Genomic DNA, 26,038 nt, shown 5'->3' on the forward strand with positions numbered 1-26,038 from the left:
AAATCCATCATCACTGTTTGAAAAATAAGGCAAAGGTCTTAGAAGTGGTGGTCCTTCTTTTACTAATTGTTGGTACACATATCATTGCCCAAAATAATATAGAGAATGGAGATACTCAAAAAAAGTTGCCGTTAATAAAGGCCCCTTTCAGATCAACAGGGTTTATGAATGTCACCTTATAGAAGGACAAATTCTAAACTTAGTTACAAGTTTCTATCACTTACAATTTCTTTCATTAAAAAATAAGATGTAAACATACTCTATGAAAAAGGATAGATCAAGAAAGGTTATCTTAATAAGTAGTAGACTTTGAACTCTGGATGACTCTTTGGAAAATAGTATTCACACAAGAGTGCTTATTATATTAAGATTCTACTAGCTTTAAATAAACTTTATAAATGTCATTGTAGTGCCTCAAGATTGAACAAACTTTTTTAAAATTCACCAGACCTTCCAACCTAATCTTTCCTAATCTAATCATCAAACTTATTATCATAGTTTTTCTCCCATTTCCTGGTAAAGACTAACAACTCCTGAAGATACACTTTATTTCAGTACTAGGGGATTATTGAAGAAAGGTGCTTTTGACAAGAACTGCATTATCTGTGGTTTATATATAGGGATAAGGTTTTCACTGAGACCCTAATACAGTTTTTGAGAAAGAAGTTTATGTTGTAGAAAGTGCCATATCAGGTCTCTGGTAAGAATGAGGAGGGATTTATCAGGATCATATGTATCCATGCAACCAGGGTAAAAGTTTGGCAGCCAGAACAGGACATACTTGAGAAACTACCCTAATCAGCATCTCATATTTAGGGTAGATATGTTTGGAATGACACCTAAAAATAGAAGAAAGAAGAGGAAGAAGAAGAAGAAGAAGAAGAAGAAGAAGAAGAAGGAGAAGGAGAAGGAGAAGGAGAAGGAGAAGGAGAAGGAGAAGGAGAAGGAGAAGGAGAAGGAGAAGGAGAAGGAGAAGGAGAAGGAGGAGAAGGAGAAGAAGGAGAAGAAGGAGAAGAAGAAGAAGAAGAAGAAGAAGAAGAAGAAGAAGAAGAAGAAGAAGAAGAAGAAGAAGAAGAAAGAAGAAGGAGAAGAAGAAGAAGAAGAAGAAGAAGAAGAAGAAGAAGAAGAAGAAGAAAAAGAAGAAGAAGTAGGAGGAGGAGGAGTACAGAAGGAGGAAGAGGAAGGAGGAGAAGAAGAAAAAGAAAACCAGCCTCATCTCATTTTCATTCTTCATTTCTCCCTTCATCATTAATCATACACATATATTATCTACAGTCTAAGAAAATTTTTCTCAAGTGACAAATAAATACATGTTATGGGCAACAATGTCGTCCTCATTCTTACCTTCTGGATTTGTTTACTGTTGGTAATCTGGACTGGATATAACTTGAGAAAATTTGAATAACTCAGGGAAGGTTATCAACTAAAGAGTATTTTCCAACAGGGTTAAAATATATTGTAATAGCTACTTTTTATTAAAGTCAAATAATGGCTTGAAGCAATCATAATTTGTGTCTTGACTTTTTATTTGTTCCTGTCATTTGTCAAGAAAATCAGGTATTTTGTCAAAAACAATGTGAAGAGTAAAACTCTTCTGTATTTTGGTATGGAGCTTTCAGTTCTATATCCTTGGATGGGGAAGATGCACATTTCAGAATGATGATTAAAGGTACCCAGCGAACAGACCATACTCAAATGCTCTTTCATTGCTGAAGAATGTGTGTTTGTTTGTGTGTGAAGGAGGTGACTCCATCCTGCCACAGAAGTCCACTTTGGTCTGTTTCAGCAAAAGCATCCTTTCTTCCTATTACTTGACAGGCCAACATGGAGAAGCTCAGTGTACAAACAACTCATGTGATAGGCAGAGATCGACATGCCTCTTGTACATCTTCCAAGGGTTTCACACTGTATGGGTATCCTAATGGGGAATATTTGAGGAAGGGAAGTGTGTTTTTGCAGAGTCCTGTGTGGTCAGAGACTCAAGTTCAAGATTCTTTTAATTAACATTCCAAAGAAACAGTCAGATGTACTTCATACATGCATGCACACGAGGGTATTGTAATCTGACCCCTTTTTAAATATAAATGTCCTTTTCATTAACCAGTGATTATGGACCGAGTTTCCTATACCTCTCTTGCTGGTGGCTAAAATCAAAGACAAAACTCTAGTCTCTAGGAGTAAATGCTACTGTCTTTGCAAAGACTGCATATGAAAGAATGAAGCTTGTAGACACCTGCCTGGGGCAGTATTTGCAATGAAACACTTTCTTGTTACCCAGTAGACTACGGAGAGCTTTCTCAGCTTCAGGATAACATGTGAGCCTTTCTTGCCGTCAAAGAAAGTTACATTCTGATGAACAGAGGCCTTATGTTTTGAAGCAGCTTTGGAAACTGGAAATTTTCAATCAGAGAACAGTTGCATCAAGTGATGTCTTTAGCGTAGATTTGGTTCCCTGTGGCTTCAAATCTCTTAAGTCATTTGCCTCAGAATATCTGTCATTGTAACGTGGAGGATGCATGTATGTACAATGTCAGTGGTTGATGAGGGTGGGCAAGATCCACATCTTTAAATAATTGAGAATGCTATCAAGACATCTGAAACTTAGTTTGCCATATTAGCAAGATTTGTTTTAAAATCTAATTGACTATTAATTGAGCATGACATACTGAGGATAGACAATATTAAGCATTCAAATCAGGATATTAGAAGTAATGCTTGTGGACTATTACAACATAACAGATTCCTAAATTTGTTCTCAGTTCTGAATATCATTTCAGAGATGAGTTTAGGGCATCTAAGGTAAATAGTACTAAATGAGATCTGGAGTTCATGAAATAATCTGCAGGATGGTTATCAGGGTGGGCCTGTAAATCCTGTGATAGAACTCATCACTCATTCTGCTGCTTAATACATGTGGATGCCTTAAGACATCTTAAAAATCCTCCCTGAGATCTCTAGTTGGCACACAGTGTGAGCATGAAATTAATTTGGCACTTGTCTATAGATAAAGATGAAGCATTTGTGAAACACTATCTAGTTACATTTCATGCTCCCACAAAATGAATAACCAGTTTCCTTTCGATCGCTCATTTGGAGTGAAACCTTATTTAGACATAAAGTCCTGGAAACCCAGATAGATGAGTATTAGCTCATTTCCTCCTACTTCCTTTCCCAACTTCTACTCTGTCACTAAGAACTGTCATGAAGAATTAGGCTGAATGCTTGTTTGTGTGTTCTTGGCAAACTTTCAGATTAGCTATTACCAAGTCCAGCTTTGAAAGGCTAGCTCCATCACCAGAATTCCAAAGTCCACTATTTATTAGGGTACCTTTCCTAGGGGAATTGGATGACTACCCAATTATTCTAAGACTCTTAGTATGTCAAACACCTGGGTGAAAATGTCAACCATCCTCATGTTTCTAATTTTTCAGCTGTTTGCTATCAAATATATAGATAGACATAATGTCACAGATTTAAATTAAGAGCCAAGTCTCCGTCTTTAGAACAACATGCATCGTGCCTAAATATACAACTTTAAATACCAGCTATGAAACATTCTATTTTGTCAATTGCTAAATAACAGAGGCTCTTGAAACCATTTGTCCTCCAGAAAGATAATACTCTTCTAAAATAGTAAGGACTAACATGAAGATTATTTTGATGTAGTCACTTCCCCGGGCCTTAGCATTTTTCTGTATGAACATATGAACTATGCTTGAATTGAATAGCTATTTTTACTCTTGTAAGCATGAGGAGGTTACTTCTAGTAATCAAACTGTAAGATTTTTTTTTCCTTGTTGCTACCGTAGGTCCTTAAAATAAACACATTCATTTTGTTTGAGATTCTCTGTCTTGCCATATCAAATTTTCTTTTTATATACAAGGACAATAGTTCCGCAAAGAAAACATTTAAAGTTGGCAGTGGTATGGCATTCACATAATTCAATGCTTCTTAATTTTTATTTCCTTACATAAATGACTTAAAAAGTTTCATTATATTTTGAATAGAACCAATATACGTGAAATCAATATAAAATTCCAAAAGGATTGTAAATGGAAAAGAAAAAAGTTGTTAAGTATGCCTGCCTGTGTCGAAGGCAGAAAATGTGGTAACACAATAGATCTTCCTTTGACATGCTAGCTTTCGGCATGAAAAAGTACATTTTAATTTATTTTGAATGTCCATTGTAGTCATGTTGCCAACAGAGACGGCAAACAGTTCCTGATGCAGACTCCATAAGTATTTTACAACAATCCCACAGGAAAAGAAAGGCACTATTGTACAAGGAAATGATTCAAACCTTTCAGAGTCCTGAAGAGGATGGGATCAGAGAGAGGTCCCACTCCTTTTGAATTCCGTGCTTGAATTCGAAAGTAGTACATCGTGTCAAGGTTGAGATCCATGATTTGATGAGTAAGTCGATCACCACTGATCGTTTCCATAACCCAGTCATCAATTGGTATGTTCTTATCCAAGGTATAAAACAAGATGTAAGCTGCAGAAATAGATGAAAGCGACTGTGTTCAGTGTACTGACTGCAGGTTATAGCTCTGTTTCCAGACACTCATGATTCCCAAATATAATTTGCAAAGATTATTGTACATTCACAATCTATAAACTACAATATTCAGTTAAGCAAGTAATGGGTTTTTTTTTGATATTGCAAGGATTAGACAAATCATGGCCTCGGTGTACAGAATCTGAAAATGGAATAGACCACTCAAAATAAAAATATCAGCCATGTTTAAAAATCCAAGGTATCTGCTGCCTATAAACCCTGTGCATGGATTCCTGACTGACAAAAGTACTGAGATAACAAATGTATGTTGTTTTAAGCTGCTGAATTTGTGGTGATACTGCTACACTGCAATAGATACCATAATAAGCTAACGGTGACCTTGGCAATCTGCACCCCAGGTGATTTCTGTGTTCAAGCAAGGTCAGGAATCACTGCTTTAGTTGATATATGGAATTTGTATATTTTTGGTACTCGTTCAGATGATGATGCTGAGCTCTGAATGCCTTATGATGCAGAGAGCTCAGTAAAAGATAAAAGGCCATGGTAAAGAATTCTGAAAAACTTACAAAGATTGTATGATTCCTTCCCTGGTTAATATTAAAATCAGAATACTATAATTCAAAAGGGATTGTGAAATATCACTGGGCAAAAGAGTTTTTTCTGACTCATTTGTAACTCAGCCCCCATGATAAATATCAATAAAATTTTCTAATATATTTTGAGTCAGAGTAGTCTCCATTCTTGTTCCCAAGGAACCACATCTACTGAAAAGAAGACCCTGGGACTGGTTATATATATATATATTTTTTGACTTTTATTATGTGCATGCCTTATCTCTTCAAAAGGACAAAAGGATTTCTTTAGTTCAGGAGCCATATCTTATATTACCTTGTATTCTTCAGAGAAACCAATAAAATTGTGTTCACATAATAGGTATTGAAACTCACTTATTGAATTAAATCCTCTAGCCAGTAAGCATATATACTCTACATTCATGACATTTAATACAATTGTAGTGTTATCATGGGCTGTTGTAAGTGCCCAATGACACTGAAAGTTTGGAGAATTGTGTTCTCATCCCAGGTCAGCTACATTTCTTCCTGATTTTGTTTGTTTGTCAAACAGGAATTAAATATTTGCCTTCTTTGTGTCTTATTTTTTTTTATTTGTGAAAAATGTTCAATTAAGCATTTAAAAATGACAGTTCCGGCATCAAATAAGTATGAATGAAAGTGCAAGCATTAGGTTCCACAATTCCAAACTGTATTTGAAGTGATTTCCTGATATTTATGGGAGGCATCTTGTGTGTGTGTGTGTGTAAATTTGAGAACTGAGATGCAGAATAGAAAAATACCACTACATCATTTAAAACTTTAAAAATAGGTCCTAGAGAAAGCATACAATTTCATCTGGATATATGAGGTTGGTGTGTTTGGTGAATACTACTGTTATTGATGTCTTACGGTATAGATTTCCAGAACCACACAGGTTAGAACTAACTGACTGGTTTCTCAGAACCTTTGTGTACCTATATGTTAATTTCTCTGCATCCAAATTTTTGTCTTACTTTTTTAGACTTCATTTTTGTCTCTTACTCACCATAACTAGCCAAATAATAACTATATCCTGTCTTAGGTGATAAGACCTGGGATTATCTCCTCAAGTGGACACTCCCACATTAGAATTACATTTGTCTAAATACGTATAAAATGTAACATCATATATATGTCATTTTGACTACTTCTATAAGGAGGTAGTTGTAATTCTAAAAGGCAAGGGTCAGAAAGTGTTCGGTTCCACCTGTCTCCTCTTTTTCCATACTTCTCACAGATCACTGATTCCCTTCCACGGTTCAGCTGCTAAGTACCAGGAAGACCAAGATGATGCCTACCAGCAAGGATCTCAGCCCAGTGAGAACTCCTTTTTCAAACATTGATTCTGATGATCATGTCTATAGATAAATACATAACAAAGGACCCATTTCTTCTTTCTTTGTGGAAAAAAAATATTAAAAAATAATAGGCTACGGATTCAGGAAGACCTCACCTCAACTTATAGTTCTACTTTTCCTGGCTTTGTAACCTTGAGCAACTTGCTTGATATATATATGTCTCCATTTTCATCTGAAAATAAGTTGCAGTGAGATAATGTATGTTAAGAATTTAATATATGTGGGTATTCCTATTATATATTATCTTCTATATAGTGACTACTTAGTAAATGCTTCTTTCTTTTTCTTTTCTTTTTTCTTTTCTTTTCTTTCTTTCTTTCTTTCTTTCTTTCTTTCTTTCTTTCTTCTCTTTCTTCTTTCTTTCTTTCTTTCTTTCTTTCTTCTTTCTTTCTTTCTTTCTTTCTTTCTTTCTTTCTTTCTTTCTTTCCTTCCTTCCTTCCTTCCTTCCTTCCTTCCTTCCTTCCTTCCTTCCTTCCTTCTTATTCTTTCTTAATATTATTAAAGCTTAGGGAAGTATATTTGGAAGAGCTGGAACTTTGATTTCAATCAAACAATAGATTTAATAGCAATTCAATGGTTATTCTACTCAATAAATATTTATTAATTACGAGCTAAGTGTCAAGAATATTGATACTAAAGAGAAAGCATTGAACTAAATCTTATATATGTTCTTATAGAATTTTCAACACTGTATTATGATTTTATTTAGATTTTTCTCTCCTGATTATATGGGAAGAGGTCATAAAGGGAGAAGTCAAGATGGCTAAATTTCCAACTTTTGCAACTGGGTAAACATGAAAAATCTTTATATGATAGGAGTAGGAATATTTAGACACATATGATTGCAGTGAGTGCCCAGTTGGGTCCACAATCCTGGATGGTCTTACAATGTAGTACAAAATACAATAGTACATTTTTTTGGTTGGTATGGTGGAGGATAGATAGACCAAAAAAAAAACAAAAAACCCACAAACAAACAAACAAACAGAACACACACACACACACACACAAAAAAAAAAAAAAAGAGGAAGAAAGGAGATAGAGATTGGGGAATAGAAGGAGGTGCCTTCTATTGGAAAGTGGAAATGTACAATATGCAGGATATATGTATCTAGAGTTCCTTGGATGGAGATATAGATTTCAGAGACATAAATTTGTGTTCACTGAAGCCCTGGCTATACTATACACACTTTTTCAGAGAAAGTAACAAATAGACTAAAAAGATCTACTTAAGGAACAGGTCAAAGAACTGTCTACCAACAAGACCGACAAGTTGTAGCCTGAATTTGGGAAGAAAAATGGGTAGGTGATCTTAAAAGATCAAGAAAGAAGAGAATTTCAAGAAAGAGGAACTGGACTAGAGTATCACACAACACAAAAAAAGATAACATAATCTTATCCATTGGATAGTATTGATAAGGAAACAATCTCTGAAGATCTAACTCTCTCTTTGTGTTGGTCTCTCATCATAAATAATGTTGGATGCTGCATTTATTTAGATCGATATTTCAAAACCCTAGCTGTACATTAAAATCACTTGGGAACTTTTAAAATATAGCGTTCTCAATCATTCCTCAGATAAATTAAAGCATAAATCAGTTAAGAATCACAGTTTGGACTAGTTGAATACTAATAAGCTGAAGCAAAACATAGTATAAGAGTAAAGAGTCTGAACATGAGTTACAAATCCTAGCTCTGTTACTTCTTGATTATTTGACTTTGGGATTTACTCTAGAAGAGACCCTTGTCTCTTCATTTCAACATGGAATAATAGGAAGATATGATCATCTATAAGATGATCTACTAAAGTACTTAGCAGGATGCCAAACATATAATGAATGCTTAATTCATTTTGAACCATTCTCTCTTGAAAATGTCAGTCCAAATTCCTAAACTGCCAGTTTATAATCAAGGAATTTAGGCACTGGCATTATTTAGATCTCCTTCTTTGTCCTCTTTTTTGTTTAATCTTTTTGAAGCATCTATATTTACAAAGTGATGATCTGGTTCTATGCAGAGTACATCAGTAAAGATTCACCCTTGGATGGATTTGAAATGGGAATAACAATCATTAATTTGTTTTAGTTCTCACTGGACATCAGAGAATTTTCTCAGTACTTTATTATTGCATTACACAAAAGAGGTTCTATTACTATCCTTACCTTATAGATGAGAAAGTGAACTTAAGAAGGTTAACTTACGCAGGCATCTCCCTCCAAGAAGCTTGGGTTCTTAACCATCCTACTTTACTGCTATATACATGCAGGGACTTGGTTAAACAAACAAATACAAAGGTAGGATGTGAGCACATTCTCCCATACAGACACACACATGCTCTGACACACTGGAAAGGGGCTCACATTTCCTTTGTGCTTCAATGAGAAACCGAGTGTAGTAAATCTGGGCCTTCTGCTACCTGGTATTTTGAATATTTTATCATCCTGTTTTCTGGAAGTAATTTGATTGAAGAATCAAAATATATATGGAAGAGAAGCTGTCTTAAGGATTCTTACTGTTTGCTCCCTGTTGACTTGAGTTCAAAATATCTCAATCTGATAACAACAATTTGGTTTTAATTAATGAACTAGGCTTTTATAGGTAAAAAGCATTGCCTCCCATACTTTTACTTTACCATTGTGAGAGAATGGATACTTAATATACAACTCTAAATAAAAGATGTGGAGAAGGTTTCTTCTACATGTACTGCGATTTTGAAACACAGAATTTTATTGCTTAGATTAATCTGCATTTCTTAATATGGGGGCAGACTTCCATTTTTTCTCCTCAATAAGCAAAACTAAGCTTCTTCCAGAGTTGAAAACACATTCTATTGTTTACATTGACTATTTGATGAGATTTATTTAAATAAGAGCAGAGAATATGAGTAGTATATGGCTTATTTTATCCTCTATCAAAAAATATATATTTTTTCCACCAGAACTTGTTTTTATTTAGACAACTTCTATTCTATTTTTTCTTAAACTTATTATCTATTGATTTAACATACGCTTATAAATAACTGTTTATAACATAATAAAAAAGTCATCATGTAAACAAATCAAACTCTACAAAAGTACCGAACTAGAACCAATGAAAATAAATCATAACATTGAAGGGAAAAAGAAAAAGGAAATTAGAATGAGCCAGCCTCAGTTTTAAAAAGGCTGGCAGAGTGACAACTAAGCATATACAATTTGGGGGAGATTTAATATCCCTCTTCTTTTTCCATATTTGTCAGCTCAAATGAAATTTCTGTTTCGTATTGCACTAAGAACAATTTCCTAGGGAAAACAAGTCTTCAGCTTAAATTTAAATCACATTTGGAATTTTCACATTATCTTTTCATTTTGGGAAATTCAGAAAGTAACTCATACAAAGTAAGTGTGCCATCTGAACTGTAATTTCCATGCTTATCTCTGTTATCACAGAATGACTGAATTACTTTGTTAATTTATAATAATGCTATCCACTTCTTGTATGCAAAAAAAAAAAAAAAAGAAAAAGGAGTTACTCTTACATGTGCCTAACCCAATGGTTCAAGTTAATTAGACTATAATGTGCACATTTTTAGTTATACAATATTTTTCATAATAATTATATGCTATGGAGACATCTATTAAAAGCCTAAAGTGATCATTTAAATGCAAAATCCCTGATAGAATTCCATTATATTTTTCATACTAAATTAACATTACAGGCTTCTAATGGATGCTTTAATTAGGCATTGATGTTATCAGCAATATTTGGCAAAATAAAATCTGTCACTGTGAAATATTCATTAAGTTCAATTTCTGTCAGTCAATATTAAGTATTTTACGAACCTCATGATTTCAGTAAGAAGCTAGGAGTTAAGTGAGAAACTGAAAACCCCCAGACAAACCTCCTTTGTATGTGCCATTCAAAAATACACAGCCATTAGGTGTCTTTGTATTTTATAATTGCCAAACAACTGGCTTTTTTTTTTTTTTTTTAGTCATTTATGCTTGGAGGGATTCCATTAGAAGACTGTCCCAGTGCTCCACAAGATGGAAAACAAAAGGTCTAAACTAATTGAAATATACATTATTCACAGAAAGCAACTCAAAAGAAATCTATATGTGTGCTTATTTGCAAGGCACCATTAGAAGAGATTCCATGGTCAGTGGGGGCAAGAAGAGGCAACCAGAAAGGGTTGAGAAGTCCACTGAGATGCTGGGACAGAAAACTAATACACAGAGGCATGAGCAGTGCTCACAGTAAGCAATCACAGGCCAAGCAGAGCAATGCTGGAAGTAAAGCAAAGATACTTACCAGTAATTTTCCCATTGGCTTCCAAAGGAGGCTGCCAACTTACAATGACAGCACGAGGCTTCCCTTCTCGAGTAATGACTGTCAAATCCTTGGGAGCAGAGGTCGGGGCTGTGAGATGAAACAGAGACAAGGCCTTGTCATTGGATGTGAAAGAAAACAGACATTTATGGGACTTTTAATCATGATGTTGACACTCAGAATCCATCATGCAGTATATCATGCTGATCTTACCATTTACAATTTATTTCAAGTATTTTAATCAAATAAGCAAACAAACAAATATATAGAAGTGAATGTTTTTTCCATAGAGGTTAAATGACTTTCAAAGGTGTAAATATAGAGAGGTGAACAGAATATGTATGAATTCAGAGGAGAAAAGTATAATGGATATTTCCAAGTGAGCACCTCACTAAACATGTAAGAATCATTATATAGGAACAAAGGAAGATACACATACTTAAATTGATGGCTATATGTCTCCAAGAGACACAGTTCTGTTACAACCTTAGGTTTTTAAAAAAATATGCCACCTAATTCTATATTTTCTCAAAAGCAAGAAGAAGAATAAAAAGAAGGAGGAGTAGGTAGAAGGGGGATGAGGAGAAGAAGGAGAAAAAGAGAATTAATTTAAATATAAGTCAAAACATCTTGCTTAGGTAAACATACCAGGCATCCCTTAGTTAGAAGATAAAGAAATATTTGAAAACAGAGGAGGTATGGAATCTACGAAGGTTGTAGTATTAGCCTGGCACAGATTGAGAAGGGTTTTAGAGCTACTCTTCCCATATGTTGTGGAAGGGAACCAGAATTTATCACCCCAAAATATGCCTCTTTGGCATAAGGGCTATTTTAGGCTGATTTTTTTTTTTAATAGTAGACATAGAAAAAGATCTGAAAACTTACAAGATGTTACCTTTTCATAAGAGAAATTTGTATTTACAATAGTGTTTCCCTCTCTGTATCAGGAAGAGGAGGATGATAAAATCTCTAGAAACTCTTATTAGGAAGAAGGCAGGAACTAAAATCTGCATAATAACAACCCCCTTATTTATTATGACTTGCCTGAAATCATATAACTGGCTCCCTAAACCCCAACACATTCTTTTGGTTTTAGTTGGAGATTGTATTTAAGGTGATAACTTGGGTCATTCAGGGAGTTACTCAGTTTTCTTGGGTGTTCTCCATGTAAACGAGAGCTATACATGTTATTAAATTCCTGTTTGTTTTTCTGCTATTAATCTATCTTGTATTACAGAGAGGTCTCAGCCCAGGACCTAGAAGAATAAAGGGAAAATTATTTTTCCTCCTACTTTGTGCTCAACAAAATTTTATTTTATTTATTTTTATTTTTATATTTTTTAAAGATCGTATTTATTTATTCATGAGAGACACAGAGAGAGAGAGGCAGAGACACAGACAGAGGGAGAAGCAGGCTTCCTGCAAGTAGCCCGATGCGGGACTCAATCCCGGGACCTCGGGGTCATGCCCTGAGCCGAAGGCAGATGCTCAACCGCTGAACCACCCAGGCGTCCCACAACAAAATTTTAAATATATTTTAAAGATGGCAGTAAACTGTCTAAGTCAGTCCAGTATCTTCTAGGCTTCTATATCTGCTTTCTCACTGTCTATGCTTTGGGATGCAGTGAGTTTTCCACCTAGGCAATACATAATGCTCCAAGTCCGTTACTGACAGTCTCTTTTCATTACCCTTAGTTTGATTCGACATGGGAAATTTCGGAACATAATCTAAGTTCCTTAAAAGGTTCTGGAGGAATTCCCAGATCTCTGCATAAGAATGCTTGTACCTACAAGATAGGTACAACTTGGTCCGAATTCTGAACTCTTCACTCTTACCATTCTCTTTGGTTCTTCTGTTGGCCCTGTCATGCAAAATCTGAGCCACCCTATTTCCATTTCTCTACCTGAATATATTTCAAATGGAGGGGACACCAAATATTTCCATCTATCATAATATTTTATTTCCATTGCTCTGATTCTCAAAGCCACTAGTATTCCAGGCTAACCAAAGCTGCACCTAATCATAATACGCTGATCAAGGTACACAATATATTTAAACTGAGAAAAAAAAAGAAGAAAGTAGAAGGAGGGGAGTACATAGGTCTAGTGTAGTTGAACCCCGAGTAAAGAAGCTTCGTATGTATATGGTTTAATGAAACAAGAACAAGGACACTCTTGCAGGGCAAGATTTGTTATAACAAACTATCAAGGAGGCAACACTATCTAAAGAAGGGTCATTCTTATAAAGAGTTCATTCAAGATATTTTCTAAGCCATAGATAGGAAGGTAATATGTGGTCACAAATTGACTTAGATTATATCAAGCATAATAAGAGTTTTCCAATTATGGAAGTAATTAACAGATCTTTCTAACTATTCAGAATAATCTGTTTTTTTCTAACTAGGTTAAATTTCAAAGCGATGCTTATTTAGAAAACAGTCAAATGGTGATGATTAGATTGCTTCACTGAATCTGTTCTGGTACTCAAAAAAGATAAAATGCTTCAACTTCACCTATCAAAATAATACACTGAATAGGTATATTATTTTTCAAAAAAAAAAAAAACAATCTAAGAACTGATCTATTTTAGGTGTTGTGCAAGTTTCTCTTTTTCCTCAAGCCCTATGAATGTTGGTGAATAGCGACTCTGGTCTTGGAATCAATAGCTCAAAAGTTTCAGATTGTTGTATGAAGTGCACAGTATTTGGACAGGAATGTGGCCCTAATAACCTCAGCGATGCCTACTGAGTCTAGCAGAAGTCTCTGGTCTGTTCCTCTCCAATCACTTGGGTTCTGCCTAGAGACAACCTTTCAGAAATTCCTCACTGATGACCAATCTTCCTTGGATTAAATGTAAATAAAGAACAAATAATAAGTGGGGCACCTGGGTGGCCTCTAACTCTTGGTTTAGGCTCAGATTGTGATCTTGGAGTTGTGGGATGGAGGACAACTTGGGCTCCCTGCTCAGCGGGAAGTCTGCTGGACCTTCTCTCTCCCTCTCCTGCCGCCCCTCCACCTGCTCTCTCTCTCTCTCCCTCTGTCAATAAATAAATAAATAAATAAATAAATAAATAAATAAATAAATAAATATTTGGGGTGCCCGGGTGGCCCAGTCAGTTAAGTGTCTGCCTCCAGCTCAGGTCGTGATCAGGGTCCTGGGATGGAGCCCTGCGTTGGGCTCCTTGCTCAGTGGAGAGTCAGCTCCCTCCCCCTTATCCCTGCCCTACCACTCCTGCTCTCTCTTGTTCACTCTCTTTCTCTTTCAAATAAATAAATAAAATCTTTAAAAAGTGTAAATATGTAAAAAAAACAATAAATATCAGGCCCTGGTATGTACTGCACTTCCTTTTACTGCCTCAATTCCCCTGGTTGTCCTGTGAATACTGTGTTCCACTCACTCTGAACCAGCCATAAATGTCTCTAGATGACATCTTGCTGATACTTGCTTGTGTACTTTTGTACATGTTATTCTTTTCCTTTGAAGACCCTGGATTGGGTACCTCATGACTCACCTAGGCCATTGCTCAATTATTATTTCTTTTGTGAAACCTCTCTTTATTTCTCCAGACAGAATTTATCCTTGGATCAATGTTCGGATTCCACCTTGCCCCAAACTCTGTGGTTTTATTTCTTATGTTACCTCAGGTTTTTGGGTTTTTTCCTGTATTATTTCATGATTGTAAATCTCCTTCCAGTTATTTCTATTTTATTTAACTAGAATAAAATTAAGGGTTTATCACATGGACAGAATGGAATGTTTTATTTCAAGGATTTGCCCATCGCAAGCAATTTCAGCACAAGTGCGTAACTATGCAGTCCCAAACAGTCTTTATGTTACTGCAGAATTAGAAGCAAACCTAGAACTATTTCATTCACTTCATTTCCTTCTCACAGTTATAAAGTCTGCAGACACTTGTGAATTACTTTTTGCTTCTCATCATCACCCAGGGATCTCATCCTCATGCTATTTACACTTTTGTCCAGATCATTATCTGTTTTGACAATCACCTTCCCACTAACCACTTTCTAGCAGTTAATATCTTTTTGTCAGCAATGGGTCTCACCGTTGGTGTCCCTACCAGGCTAGGCAGTTGATGAGAAATGAATAGGATATATTTATCAAGCCAGATGTTAGGGTCCATTTGATGTTTATGAATGGGAAAAATGAATGAATTCGCTTGCTTTAAGAGGAAATTACTACTCTCTTTCGTTCAGGGAAGACCTAATGTTTCATTGGTTTCTGTTTAACTCTTTCATCTTTTTTTTTTTAAAGATTTTATTTATTCATGAGAGACACAGAGAGAGAGAGAATGGCAGAGACCCAGGCAGAGGGAGAAGCAGGCTCCATGCAGGAAGCTTGACATGGGATTCGATCCTGAGTCTCCAGGATCATGCCCTGGGCCAAAGGTGACCCTAAACACGCTGAGCCACCTGGGCTGCCTTCATCTTTTTTTAAGTAAAAAGGAAGAGCAGGGTCCTTATTCTCCCCATAGGACATAACCCACTCTGCATGTCTTATTCTTCCTAAGAAGCTGTGAACATTGGCATCCAGGGCAGAATTCTAGGGGTAAGAGTTAATATACATAAACGTGTAAAATAGAAGATGAAAAAAAGAAAGGAGGATGTTGGAATTAAATCGGACAAACTAGACAACTTCTTATAGAAAGACGTATCCCCCAAATTAAAAAAAAAATATTAACAGTGAACTCTCTGAATTAAGGTAGTAGCTTGGAATAAAAGAACTGCAATGCTACGGATCAAATCCTAATGGAAAAAGAAATTCGACTTACCCAGAGAGTTTTATTGGTATATATATTTTTAAATTTGGAAATGTGTGGTATAGTTTACCCTGAAAGAGAATACCATGAAACCAGTCAAACAGCATGCTAAACCCTGTATTCTTCAGATGTTGGATTTCCACGAACTATAAAAGCCAAGTGCACTGCATGTCTGTTAAGGTTATAAATTCAACATTTACGATCCATAGTAAATGTGACTGGTAAAATTTACAGTGAATTGCATTGTGATTTGAACTATTTCAAATTGCATGAGGGTTTTTCCATATCATTGTCTTATTTCTAAGGAGTGAACATAACCACCCAGAAACTTCTTCCCATACCCAGCCGAGGTTATTTACGATAAACATCAATGCGATTATGGTTGTAAAGCATTGTATCTAATTTCTTTCCAAAAAAGTAAATACTCACCATGACTGCTAATCAAAGACTCAAATGTTTTGGACACAGTTCAGTGCATGGATTTCTGCCTTTATTTAAAGGGGTCAAAGAAAAGATTTATATTCAGATCTCTGGAGTTAATGCCCAGATTAAAACTAGATTACTCAATTCACTGGGGACTCTTTTTTTGTTTTGTTTTGTTTTCTAGAGTGGGGACAATGATACTTGATATAAAAGTGCTTTGAACTACAAAGTATAAAATGTTTTCGGCAGGATAAGGCGTAACTTAGACCATCATAGTGCATGTATGTTCCAACTTCCACAAAACATGGGAAACACCATCAAAATATTCTATTCCAAAAATAGAAATTTGGAAGCAAGCCTTTCTTCACATACCTGCTTCATACGTGGTGGCATGGGCAGTCATGCTCCATGTGCTTGACCTTCTGTTTTTTGTTACCATGACCGAGAACTCATACATCGTGTTGGGTTTGAGGCCTGTTGCTGTGTAACTCAGAGATGTTGTGTCTTCTGACTGTACAAGTGGGGAATAACCAAAGAGAAAAAGATGAACTCTATCAACTTGGTAAATGCAAACATGTAAAGACACTATCAAATAACAAAAAAACAAACCAAAAAAAGGAGTCTATTTCTATTTCCAAATAGCATAAGAGCTAAGGCAAAGCCCTGGCTCTACTGCTCTACTTCTTTTCTGTCAACCAGTTTACACTGGCTGATTGTACATCCAAAACATGATGGATAAAATCAAGTGTGAAGTTGTTCAGAGAGGCAGCTAGCTGATAATTTTCCCAAGTAGGGGAATAACCATGGTGTCAGGACCAATTCTGCTTGCTTCTATCAATTCCATTTTTAAGGTAATCTGCATTTTAACTTTAATTTATTTGTAATAATCAAAATCCTTTTTTCAATAGATATTGCAAATAGATTTTTATGATTATTTTCCTCTGGTAATAAAATTAACATTTAGAGTTCTACTGCTTGTGATTTTTTAAAAATTCTTTATAGCACAAAACTGTAGTGATTCCAGAATCTGTTTGGCTATTATAAAGAAAATAAACAAAAACAATGTTGTATCTGTGTAGTCTTCTTTTTATGCAAAGTTCACATTAAACACACATGTAAGAATGGTCACTGGAGCAATTGATTAGGAAGAGAACTACATATCGGATAAGTATCTATTTGAGCATAAACATCACTGGTGTTTGGGAGGCCATTAGGCAATATTGTCCTTGTTTTGTTTTAGAACACTAACACTAAAGATTATATTAGTATTACTATTTGTCTTTTGAATTCATTCTTTGTCTTTTAAATAGCAAGTTACAGATGTCTTAGTAGGAAATAAATTATCTATTTTTTATTGCTTACTCAAGAGATCAAAATGGAAGTGAGGAAAAAAAAAAAACAGTTGATCTTCCAGGTTAATTGAATATTTTCCATATGACCAGGAAAATTTTGCCTATTTATCCCTCTTATAAGTATCAATTTATGCTTGGTATTTAGATCTTGATCCTCTTCCAAAGTTTAATATTTCATTTTACTTGTATATTTATTACATTTATTACATATCTATGTTTAGAAAATCAAGGAAAGCTCTTTTCCACCGCCTATGTCACACCTAACTCCTCCTATACTACTGTAGTGTGGTATATCTTTTTTATTCTACTATGAATCCTTAGATAATAGCTATGAAAATCCTACATTTCATTACAAAACCAAATAAATATTTAACTGTACTAATAACATTTTGACGGTGTGCCTATCCATCCCATTAAAGTGATGACCTCATAAACATCTATCAGAAGCTCTTCTTAAAAATAGCTGTAAAAATATAGGCCTAAGTAAATGTAAAAATACTGTGCAGCGTCAGAAAGATAGAATTCCATCAAATAAAACACGACATGGGCAGCTAGTACCTGGCATGCTGTTATATAACTTCCAATCTTGTCTTCCTTTAGTATCATGAACACCTTTATGTCTTAGAAATGGAGATAAGGGGAGAAATGGGGCAATGAGAAATATTTCAGCTAGGAGGAAAGAATCATACTTTTTTAAAACTAGTCTCTGAGCATAAACATCACTAGTGTTTGGGAGGACACTAAGCAAAACTGTCCTTGTTTGTGTTTTAGAATGACACACTTGCATTCTGTAAAATAGCATGAATTCACTGGGTTTTCTCAGGAACTTCATGGAAAGTTATTGCTCAGAACAAATAATTAGCCTAGAAGTACTTTGGAAAAATCATGGCCAGTTATTTTTGTGAGCATAGAATACAATAGATAGTACCTCTCTGAGCCTCTCTTCCTCATCCATAAAATGGAGATAACCATAGCACTGAGCTCCCAGCATTATTTAAAGGGTCTGTAAAGTAAAATACTGCATCTGGTCCAGAGAACGTATTCAGTAAATGCTAGCTACAATATTTCATGCATTTGCTAATATGATATATAACTTTAGGCGGGTGTTAAGTTCCCTATGGAATTTGGAGTATCTTGGGGTGTGCAAGACTCAGTCTTGCACATCTTTGTATCTTCTGTAATAGCCATGTTATATCTGGTAATCACCAGTCAATACTCACTGAACGTCCTTTGAATAGAAATACATATAAAACATCATGTGATTAATCATTTTAGTAGGAAGTAAATTATAGAAGATTCCTCCTTCTGATAAGGAAAATCAAAACAGAGTTTTAGACAACCAAGATATAAATGTCTGGAATATAGCTTGATTTGGGATTAAATGAAGTAGAGGGTACTCCTGTGAGGATAGCTTTGGATAATGCCACTAGGTCACCTGAGCTCCAGCTGCAGTTTCACTGGAAATCTTTTTCAAGTTACACAACCTACTGATGTCTTCGTAAAGGGATCTACATACATGCTTAACTATGGAGAATCTTACTCTTTTTACAGTAAGTGTGAATATTCCAATCATACAGTTGAGAAAAATGAGATTGAGCAAGTTCAGTGACAGGACAGGACACAGCCAATTCTTGCACCCAGGTCATTAGACGCCATGTATTTATTTTTTCCCCCTGTATCTTGTGTATGGTCTGCCTACCTTATAAAGCTGCAGTGGGGAGTGAGATGAAGTAATAGGTATGAAAGTAGTTTGAGAAGTTCACAATATAAAACCAAAGCATTCTATTACCATTATTTGTAAAATTTCAGCTTATTGTATTACTTTCTACTGGGCTTGATATGTTCTGTATTTATCCTTGCTCTCCAACTTACCCTGCCCTTTCCTGTAACACTGTTCTTCTCAGTGTGAGTGTGTATGGGGGTGGGGGAGGTGGGGACGGAATTGTAGTAGCTGAAAGTCTTAGGTCAGGGAAGACCGTGGGGAGAGGAATATTTAAAATCTTTTATTCCTAAATTTCAATCCAAGAGAGAAGCCAGCCTCTGCTTACAAGGAATAGTTTTTGTTTTGAGTCTTCCTTTACAGGCACTCTTTGTGAGATTCAGTAATTCCATATCTGCTGTATTAACTAATCAACTGAAATAATCTGCCCCAAGAAATTCTGGAACTTAAGCCATTCCTCAGAGAACAATCATTGTCCTTCAGAACATTTCACATACTGGCAAAGTACCCATGGCCATTCTGTGAAATGGATGTATCGACAAAGTACAGCAATTATGAGCATAACATTTTTAAAAGTAGTCTTTTATAGGTAAACTTAGAATTGGGCAATCTGTATATAAAGAGAGACTTTTTTTTAATGTTCTCATATGTTTCATTGGTTGTCTTATCTGATAATGTTATCTTTATTTATAGTTCCGCTGAGTCTTAAATCTAATACTGCAAGGAGATGGATAGGGTACTTAAAACATATGTTATATCAATGATACTATTTTGGACTTGCCTGGAGAGTTTTTCCAAATATCTGACCTAGCAGGGCGGCAGTACCAAAGAAAGCTTCTTAAAACGGTTTCAACTAAAAACTGATTTATGATGAAATGTGAATTTTATACCAGTTAAAAGTTGAAAGAGACTAGAAGCAGATCCAGCATGGCTACAGCAGGGAAGAGGCAGATTTACAGTATTATTGGTGGGATTTGGCTTTATCTTCAGGGCCTTTAGAGTCAGACACTCCCAAAGGGTATTGCCATCTCTGAAATCACCACTGAGTAGAGGCTAGATTACGCAAGATGGCGGTTTAGTGGAAATAACACTGGATAAAATGTCAAGAGATTCGAATTCTCTCTGAGAGCTACCCCAGTAGAGTGGTAAAGAAAAGGGATCTTCCCTTCTCAGATAAGGGGCGTCTGAAGAAGCTGGAGTGCCAGGATTGAACCCTTGGTTCCTTGGTTATTGGATACCATGTATGATCTTATTTTTAAAACTATCTTCTTCATCTTGTGAAGCTTTTTATTTTATATATCATTATATGTATAAGTACATATATATATAATGATATATATTATCTCACTTGAGTCACTTAGCAGTTCTTTGAAGTATATCAATGGAACTGAGTGCCTTACTCATTCTGAAATTACATGTAACATGTTAAATGGCAACATCTCAACGGTGTTTAACTGCCTCTATAATCTTGTATAGTTCTGGGTACGAAGCAGTAGGTACTTGACGGTCCTCGTTGATTTTCTCATTTTAGTCTACATTTTACGCATTGTTTGTATGTACTAACATTGTGGCAGGCTTAGGAGGTGATAGAATTGTCCCTGTACTGAACTAATTGCTGGGGTTGCTAAGGCTGGCTGACAGGGATTTAAAAGTAGTAAAGACAATGCCTCAAATATCTATTGCTACAGAGCTCTTAGTAGGGTTGTGGGATGACTCTGTGAAAGGGTTGGTCTAATTCAAATTAGTTAAAAGGGAGTGTGCACTGTGGTTTCCTTCGCCACATCAGTGTGCTTCAAGGCTAATTGAGGAAGTAGATGCCAATGGCTTAGAGTGCTTTCGAAGGACTTTATAGCAAAATCTTCCAGCTGTGTTCACAGTCATACACACTATAAAATGGGTCTCTGTAACATTAATAGGGTTGCCTTTGGTGTCAATCTAGATTCCAAATAAAAAGAAAGACACCCGAATATACCACAAAAATTAATGTGGAGCCCTGCTATTTTTAAAGGAAAACAGCATTACCTTGTACAGAATCAAATTATTTATACAAATGCAGCATCTGGTAGAATTCAAATAACCTTTTGCATCTCCTGATGTTTTTTCTACCTCGCCTTAGAATTGTTTCCTAAGATACAATTATTCCCATTCTAATTTTAGATATTGAGTTACTAAAATGCTTTGTTTTCCATTTAGTGCCACTGCTAGAAAAATGACTCATGACAGTCCAGGAAGCATTTAAAACAATGTATTCAGCAAATGACAATTCATTTTAAAGTTTACACTATCAATTAGAACTTCACCTTGTATTTCGCATTCGCAGAAAAGCTGGTCCTCCACCGGACAGTGTAAAGTCGCACTTCAGATGTTTTTTGGTTCTTAGGGACAGAGTTGTCTGCCCAGCTGACCCTCACGGCATCGTGGGTAAGAGCCACAGCCTGTACACCTACTGGTGGGAGCATGGGGGTGGAGACATCTGGGACCGAGGTGGGGAAATCATCAAGCAAAGGATAATAATCAACTGGGTCAGTGGGATCTGGGTTTAAAAACCCGCCAAATGAAACAAACAAATAAATACGTAAATAAAAGAGTTAAAAAAAGAAATATCAGTGGTAACACATCACAATGAGTTAAATGCATGGCAATAATGATGAAAGGGAACATGAGAAGAACAGAAAAAAATACAATTAATTCAATCGGAAAACTCGTTAGAAACAGTATTGCTATATTACAAAAATAACTATTTTCCGTAATTCACTCATTTCCTTACAGTGGTTTTATCAACTCCACTTTTGGTGTCATTTCTAGCTATATATTTTAAAAGTCCATTTCTTCTTGGAGTGTTGCACATTGCTTCTTCCAGGGTCTAGTATAGGACTTGTCAGTTTTATAACTATACGGATAACTGAAAATAACAAGATCAAAAGGAGCGTCTGCTTTATTTCCTCCTGTAAAGGAAATAAATGCCGATCTAATAACTGTTTTTTATGCTTGCTTTTCTACTTTTATAACTTGATTTGGTTTCTCTAATGCTTTCATCGTTGCTTAGGCTTTATCTGTGTAAATATTGTTTAGACAAGAAACAAATAATAAAGCCCAAAGGGCCCTTCGGTCTACAGCAATCCGTCTATGGCTATGATTGCGTAAAGCGTGATTGACCAAGTCCATGGTCCATGTGGGCCAATGATACGTTGGTGACAACTAACTTTCCTCTAGCACTTGGTGTGGCAGGCTTTCTCAGATTGAAATCCTTAAAGAAAGTATGGAAATTTTACCCACTTTCCCACAGAGTAATTAAGTTTTTAGACTCTTAAGGCATACCTATGGTTCATATTGCTTGTTCCAAAATGTCAAGTTCATGGGAAGACTTTATATTATTGACTGGGGAGACAGAAGGAACTGTGTGAAGTACACACAGGCTTTGATCCTGATTAGCATAATCGGAACCTGCATAATGACACGTGTGGTTTTATAAAATTCTCTAAAAAAATTTTGTACTCATTTTTAGGCTGAGGATATCAGAATTAGAAGAACTTATCTTCTGGTCATAGTAAGTGTCCAATATTGAGCCTTTTATTTTATTCCTAAGACTGTTCAGTTTTTGAAATTTTACCTTTAAATCATGTAATAGGTATTTTCACTAACAACAACAAAAAAAAAGCCCTCAGGCTAGGCACATGATGACATTTAGGGAGATGACCTGCTAAAATGTAGAGTGTCTGAAGCAGTGTACACACACAGTTTAGATTTTTAAATAGCCGGGTTCCAAGCACAGCAGCTGCTGGCTGGTTTTGATGATGACTTCACTTTGTCCACTGTATTTCAAATACCTATCCCCTATACATTGCTCTGTTTTCCAATGAATTATTTAGTAGTTTACTGGGCTGTGGTCTTTGGAGAAAAATATAAAACCTGAAAACAAAAAAAAAAAAATAGAACAAAAGGAAAGAAAAAAAAGGAGAGAGAGAGAGAAAGAAAAATGTGTGTTTAAAATTTAATGACAGAGCCCAGGCTTTCCGTATTTTCCTTTGATGTGTCTTTTTATTAAGGGCTCCTTTAAACCCAAATGGATTTATGAAATGATGAAGGGGGAGTTGAAGAGCCTCTGGGAGGATCCCTGATCAGTCATTAGGTTGGCGCATTGGTGGCAGGTGTTTGGCCAAACTGAAGCAGGTGCTGCCTCCCTTCTTTTCTATCGTTAGCCGACTTTCCAAAAAGAATGTTATATACACAGGAAGACTGCTCTGAATCACAAACATCTTTTTGGACCAACCTACATAATGTGTTATGCCATATTTGTTGTTTCTTTGCTTAACTTGGCTTTTAAACCCATACGAATTTAATAATCTGCCACAGGTGCCTTATATAAGGTTTTGAAAAGTAGTGATTCTCCTTCAAGAAATGCTAACATTCAATCTTGCTGTTTCTGGATTTTATAATAGTATATTTTTCACGACTTACTGAGTTTCTTGGAGTCTCAGTTCCATAGAATGCATCCCTCCAATTTTAAGTAATATTTGTTGTTATTTATCTGTGGACTTACATAATTTAAGATTTTCTATCCCTGGCCAAGTTTCTCTAGACTTTTAAAAGGAAATTTGTTTTCAGGCATGGCTTGCCATTCTACTTGCCATCTCTTTTAGATCTGTACTAATACAAGAGCCACTACTTACATGGACAATTTAAATTTTAATTATTTAAAATTAAATACAATTTAAAAATCACTTCTGTTACACTAGTCAATTTTAAGTATCCCACGGCCATATAAGCCAATTTATCATCTTGGATACTATAGATATATAGAGCTTTTTCAACAAAGTGGAATGTTCTAGTGGTTAGCAAGTACTACTCTAAACACATGCATGCTACATACACTGCTAATTACCTTTCTCTCCGGACAGAAACTGAGTATATTAAAAGCTATATTTGTTGTTGTTGTTAAAAAAATTATTTTTTTTGTTTTTTGTTGCTAAATGACTTCTTCCCAGTTTTTAGGTGCCTTATATGCTGTTGTTTTGTAGTGGTTTTATTCAGGATTAAAAACTAAAATTAAAAATTAAAAAGAAGAAACATAGCCTCACAACTGTTGCTAAAAAGAGAAGCCTATTCAATTCCTAATAAATGTTTTGGTAAGAGTTCATGAATTTTCAGTTCACATTCTAAAGTTCAAAACAAGCTTTTAAAATAATCACATGATTTTACATCTGGATTATACTTCATTCAGACATGGATAAAACAGTTAAGAATAAACAAATTCAGACAACACACCTCCTTATTCCCCTGCCTTCTTTCTTTTTCCAGGCCCAAAATGTCTTGTTCTTGCAACCATAAGAACTAAAAAGCTCTACTGCACAAACTAAACTCTTAACATGCCCATTTAACCTGGTGAAACTTTCCTCAGCTCTAATACTAGTGTGTTCAGGATGAGATGAGGCTCCTGAGCATCCCAACACCTGAAAGCACGGGCTTTTGGAAATCATCATGGCCCGATGCTTACTCTACCCTGGTCCATTTATTGCCTCTGATTTTTTATTTACTTTATGTGGACCTCTTCCAAGTCTGCTCACGGGAATACTTGCGGAAGTCAGAGGCAGAGAATGTCCTCTCTGTGGCACTATGACACATTTATTGATAGAACTTCTTCCAGAACCTTAACCTTTGATTCCATTTATTTGTCCTTTGTTCTCCATGACGTGTGGAAACACAATAAAATAAGTCTGCCAAATCCAGGAAAAATGTATGCTTTCCCTTTAGAAAGGACCGATTTTCTTCACTTGCCTTCAACCCCCTACTGACTTGACTTCAATAAGAAAATGCCTCACACGATTTCCAACTTTTGGTATCCATTCATTTCCCAGAGTCATTAGGATTAGAGTTCTATCAGGGAAAAATAGTCTTATGGATCACTGGTGTTTTAGAAACCACTCTGGGAATGCCATATGCTGAGGATTAAGGAATGGTAACAAATGTGAAGTCAGAAGTTGATGCCCCAAATGGTTCCTTATGAGCAACTTCTCTTCGGTTTATCTAAACTTTATTTTTACTACTACTACTTTAGGCTCAAAATTGATTTTTTTTTTTTTTGTCACTTGAGTATCCCTTGTTTTGTGGGCTTTGGTTTTGGTAAGAAAATAGTGTTCGAAAAGACTAGTCATACGTTAGTTTGTGTGGTCTGATCACAAGCTCAAGGTCACATTGATGAGCAGGTGCTCCACATCTTTAACCACAGGCGGGAAAGAGATGGCTTACTAAGTACAAATGATGGAAAGGACAAGTACAGCTCAAGTGGCCTGCTAGCTCCCAAAGAATCTCGCTGCTGGTGGAACAAGAGAATAAAGGGGAATGAAAATTCTAGACATCCTTCATCATGTTCTCTCATGGTTTCCTATTCTGGACCTCCATGGCATTTAGGAATAATACGTTTGATATTAGACATTCTCTTGGGTAATACTTCTTATTTGCCCTTTTGGGGAGGCATGAACCCCTTTGATAACACAATGAGAGAGCCATACTGTCTCCACAGATAAATTAATACAGACACATACCGCCTTCCCATATTCTGCATACCACTTTAGGCAGGTCATAGACCTTGAAAACAGAAGCAAAAGATTCCAGGAGACTCTGGAACAATAACTTTGCTCTACAAGAAAATCTGATTGAAATCAATTAAGTGATGGTGTATATTGAGAAATCATCATGTAACAACCATGAATTCACTTTACAACTGTTATTCTCAGGATAGTCTTTAAATGGAGCTTGTGGGTCTGGAAAACACACCGTACCGAGGTTTATATAAATTGAGGTGATGGGCAGAAATCACAGATCCCACTATTTGTTCTATGTTGATTCATTCCTCCCTGTCAGGACTTCATACTCAGGCACCCAGTAGTGATCCACGTTCTCTAGTGTTCACTATGAAATCCTGATCTCAGACCCTTTATTCTCATTGAGGTGAAGGTTACTGATGAGTTAGATGAGGTCTGAGGCTG

The 26,038-nt window shown here is 35.8% G+C and overlaps 1 protein-coding gene across 7 annotated transcripts in view; it reads right to left on the bottom strand.

Moving 5' to 3' along the window:
* DCC (DCC netrin 1 receptor) overlaps nt 1-26,038 on the bottom strand; it is a 1,086,625-nt gene that overhangs the window by 102,380 nt on the left and 958,207 nt on the right. For 6 of the 7 annotated variants that reach the window (XM_077892647.1, XM_077892640.1, XM_077892691.1 and 3 more), the window contains 4 exons: nt 21,353-21,585; nt 16,353-16,491; nt 10,762-10,869; nt 4,302-4,496 (listed from right to left, as the gene is read on the bottom strand). In XM_077892647.1, the coding sequence (XP_077748773.1) occupies nt 4,302-4,496; nt 10,762-10,869; nt 16,353-16,491; nt 21,353-21,585 (675 nt within the window). The remainder of the gene's footprint in view (nt 1-4,301; nt 4,497-10,761; nt 10,870-16,352; nt 16,492-21,352; nt 21,586-26,038) is intronic. The other variant, XM_077892657.1, reaches the window with a different exon arrangement.

This window comes from Canis aureus, chromosome 1 (assembly GCF_053574225.1).
Source record: "Canis aureus isolate CA01 chromosome 1, VMU_Caureus_v.1.0, whole genome shotgun sequence".
Classification (NCBI taxonomy): domain Eukaryota; kingdom Metazoa; phylum Chordata; class Mammalia; order Carnivora; family Canidae; genus Canis; species Canis aureus.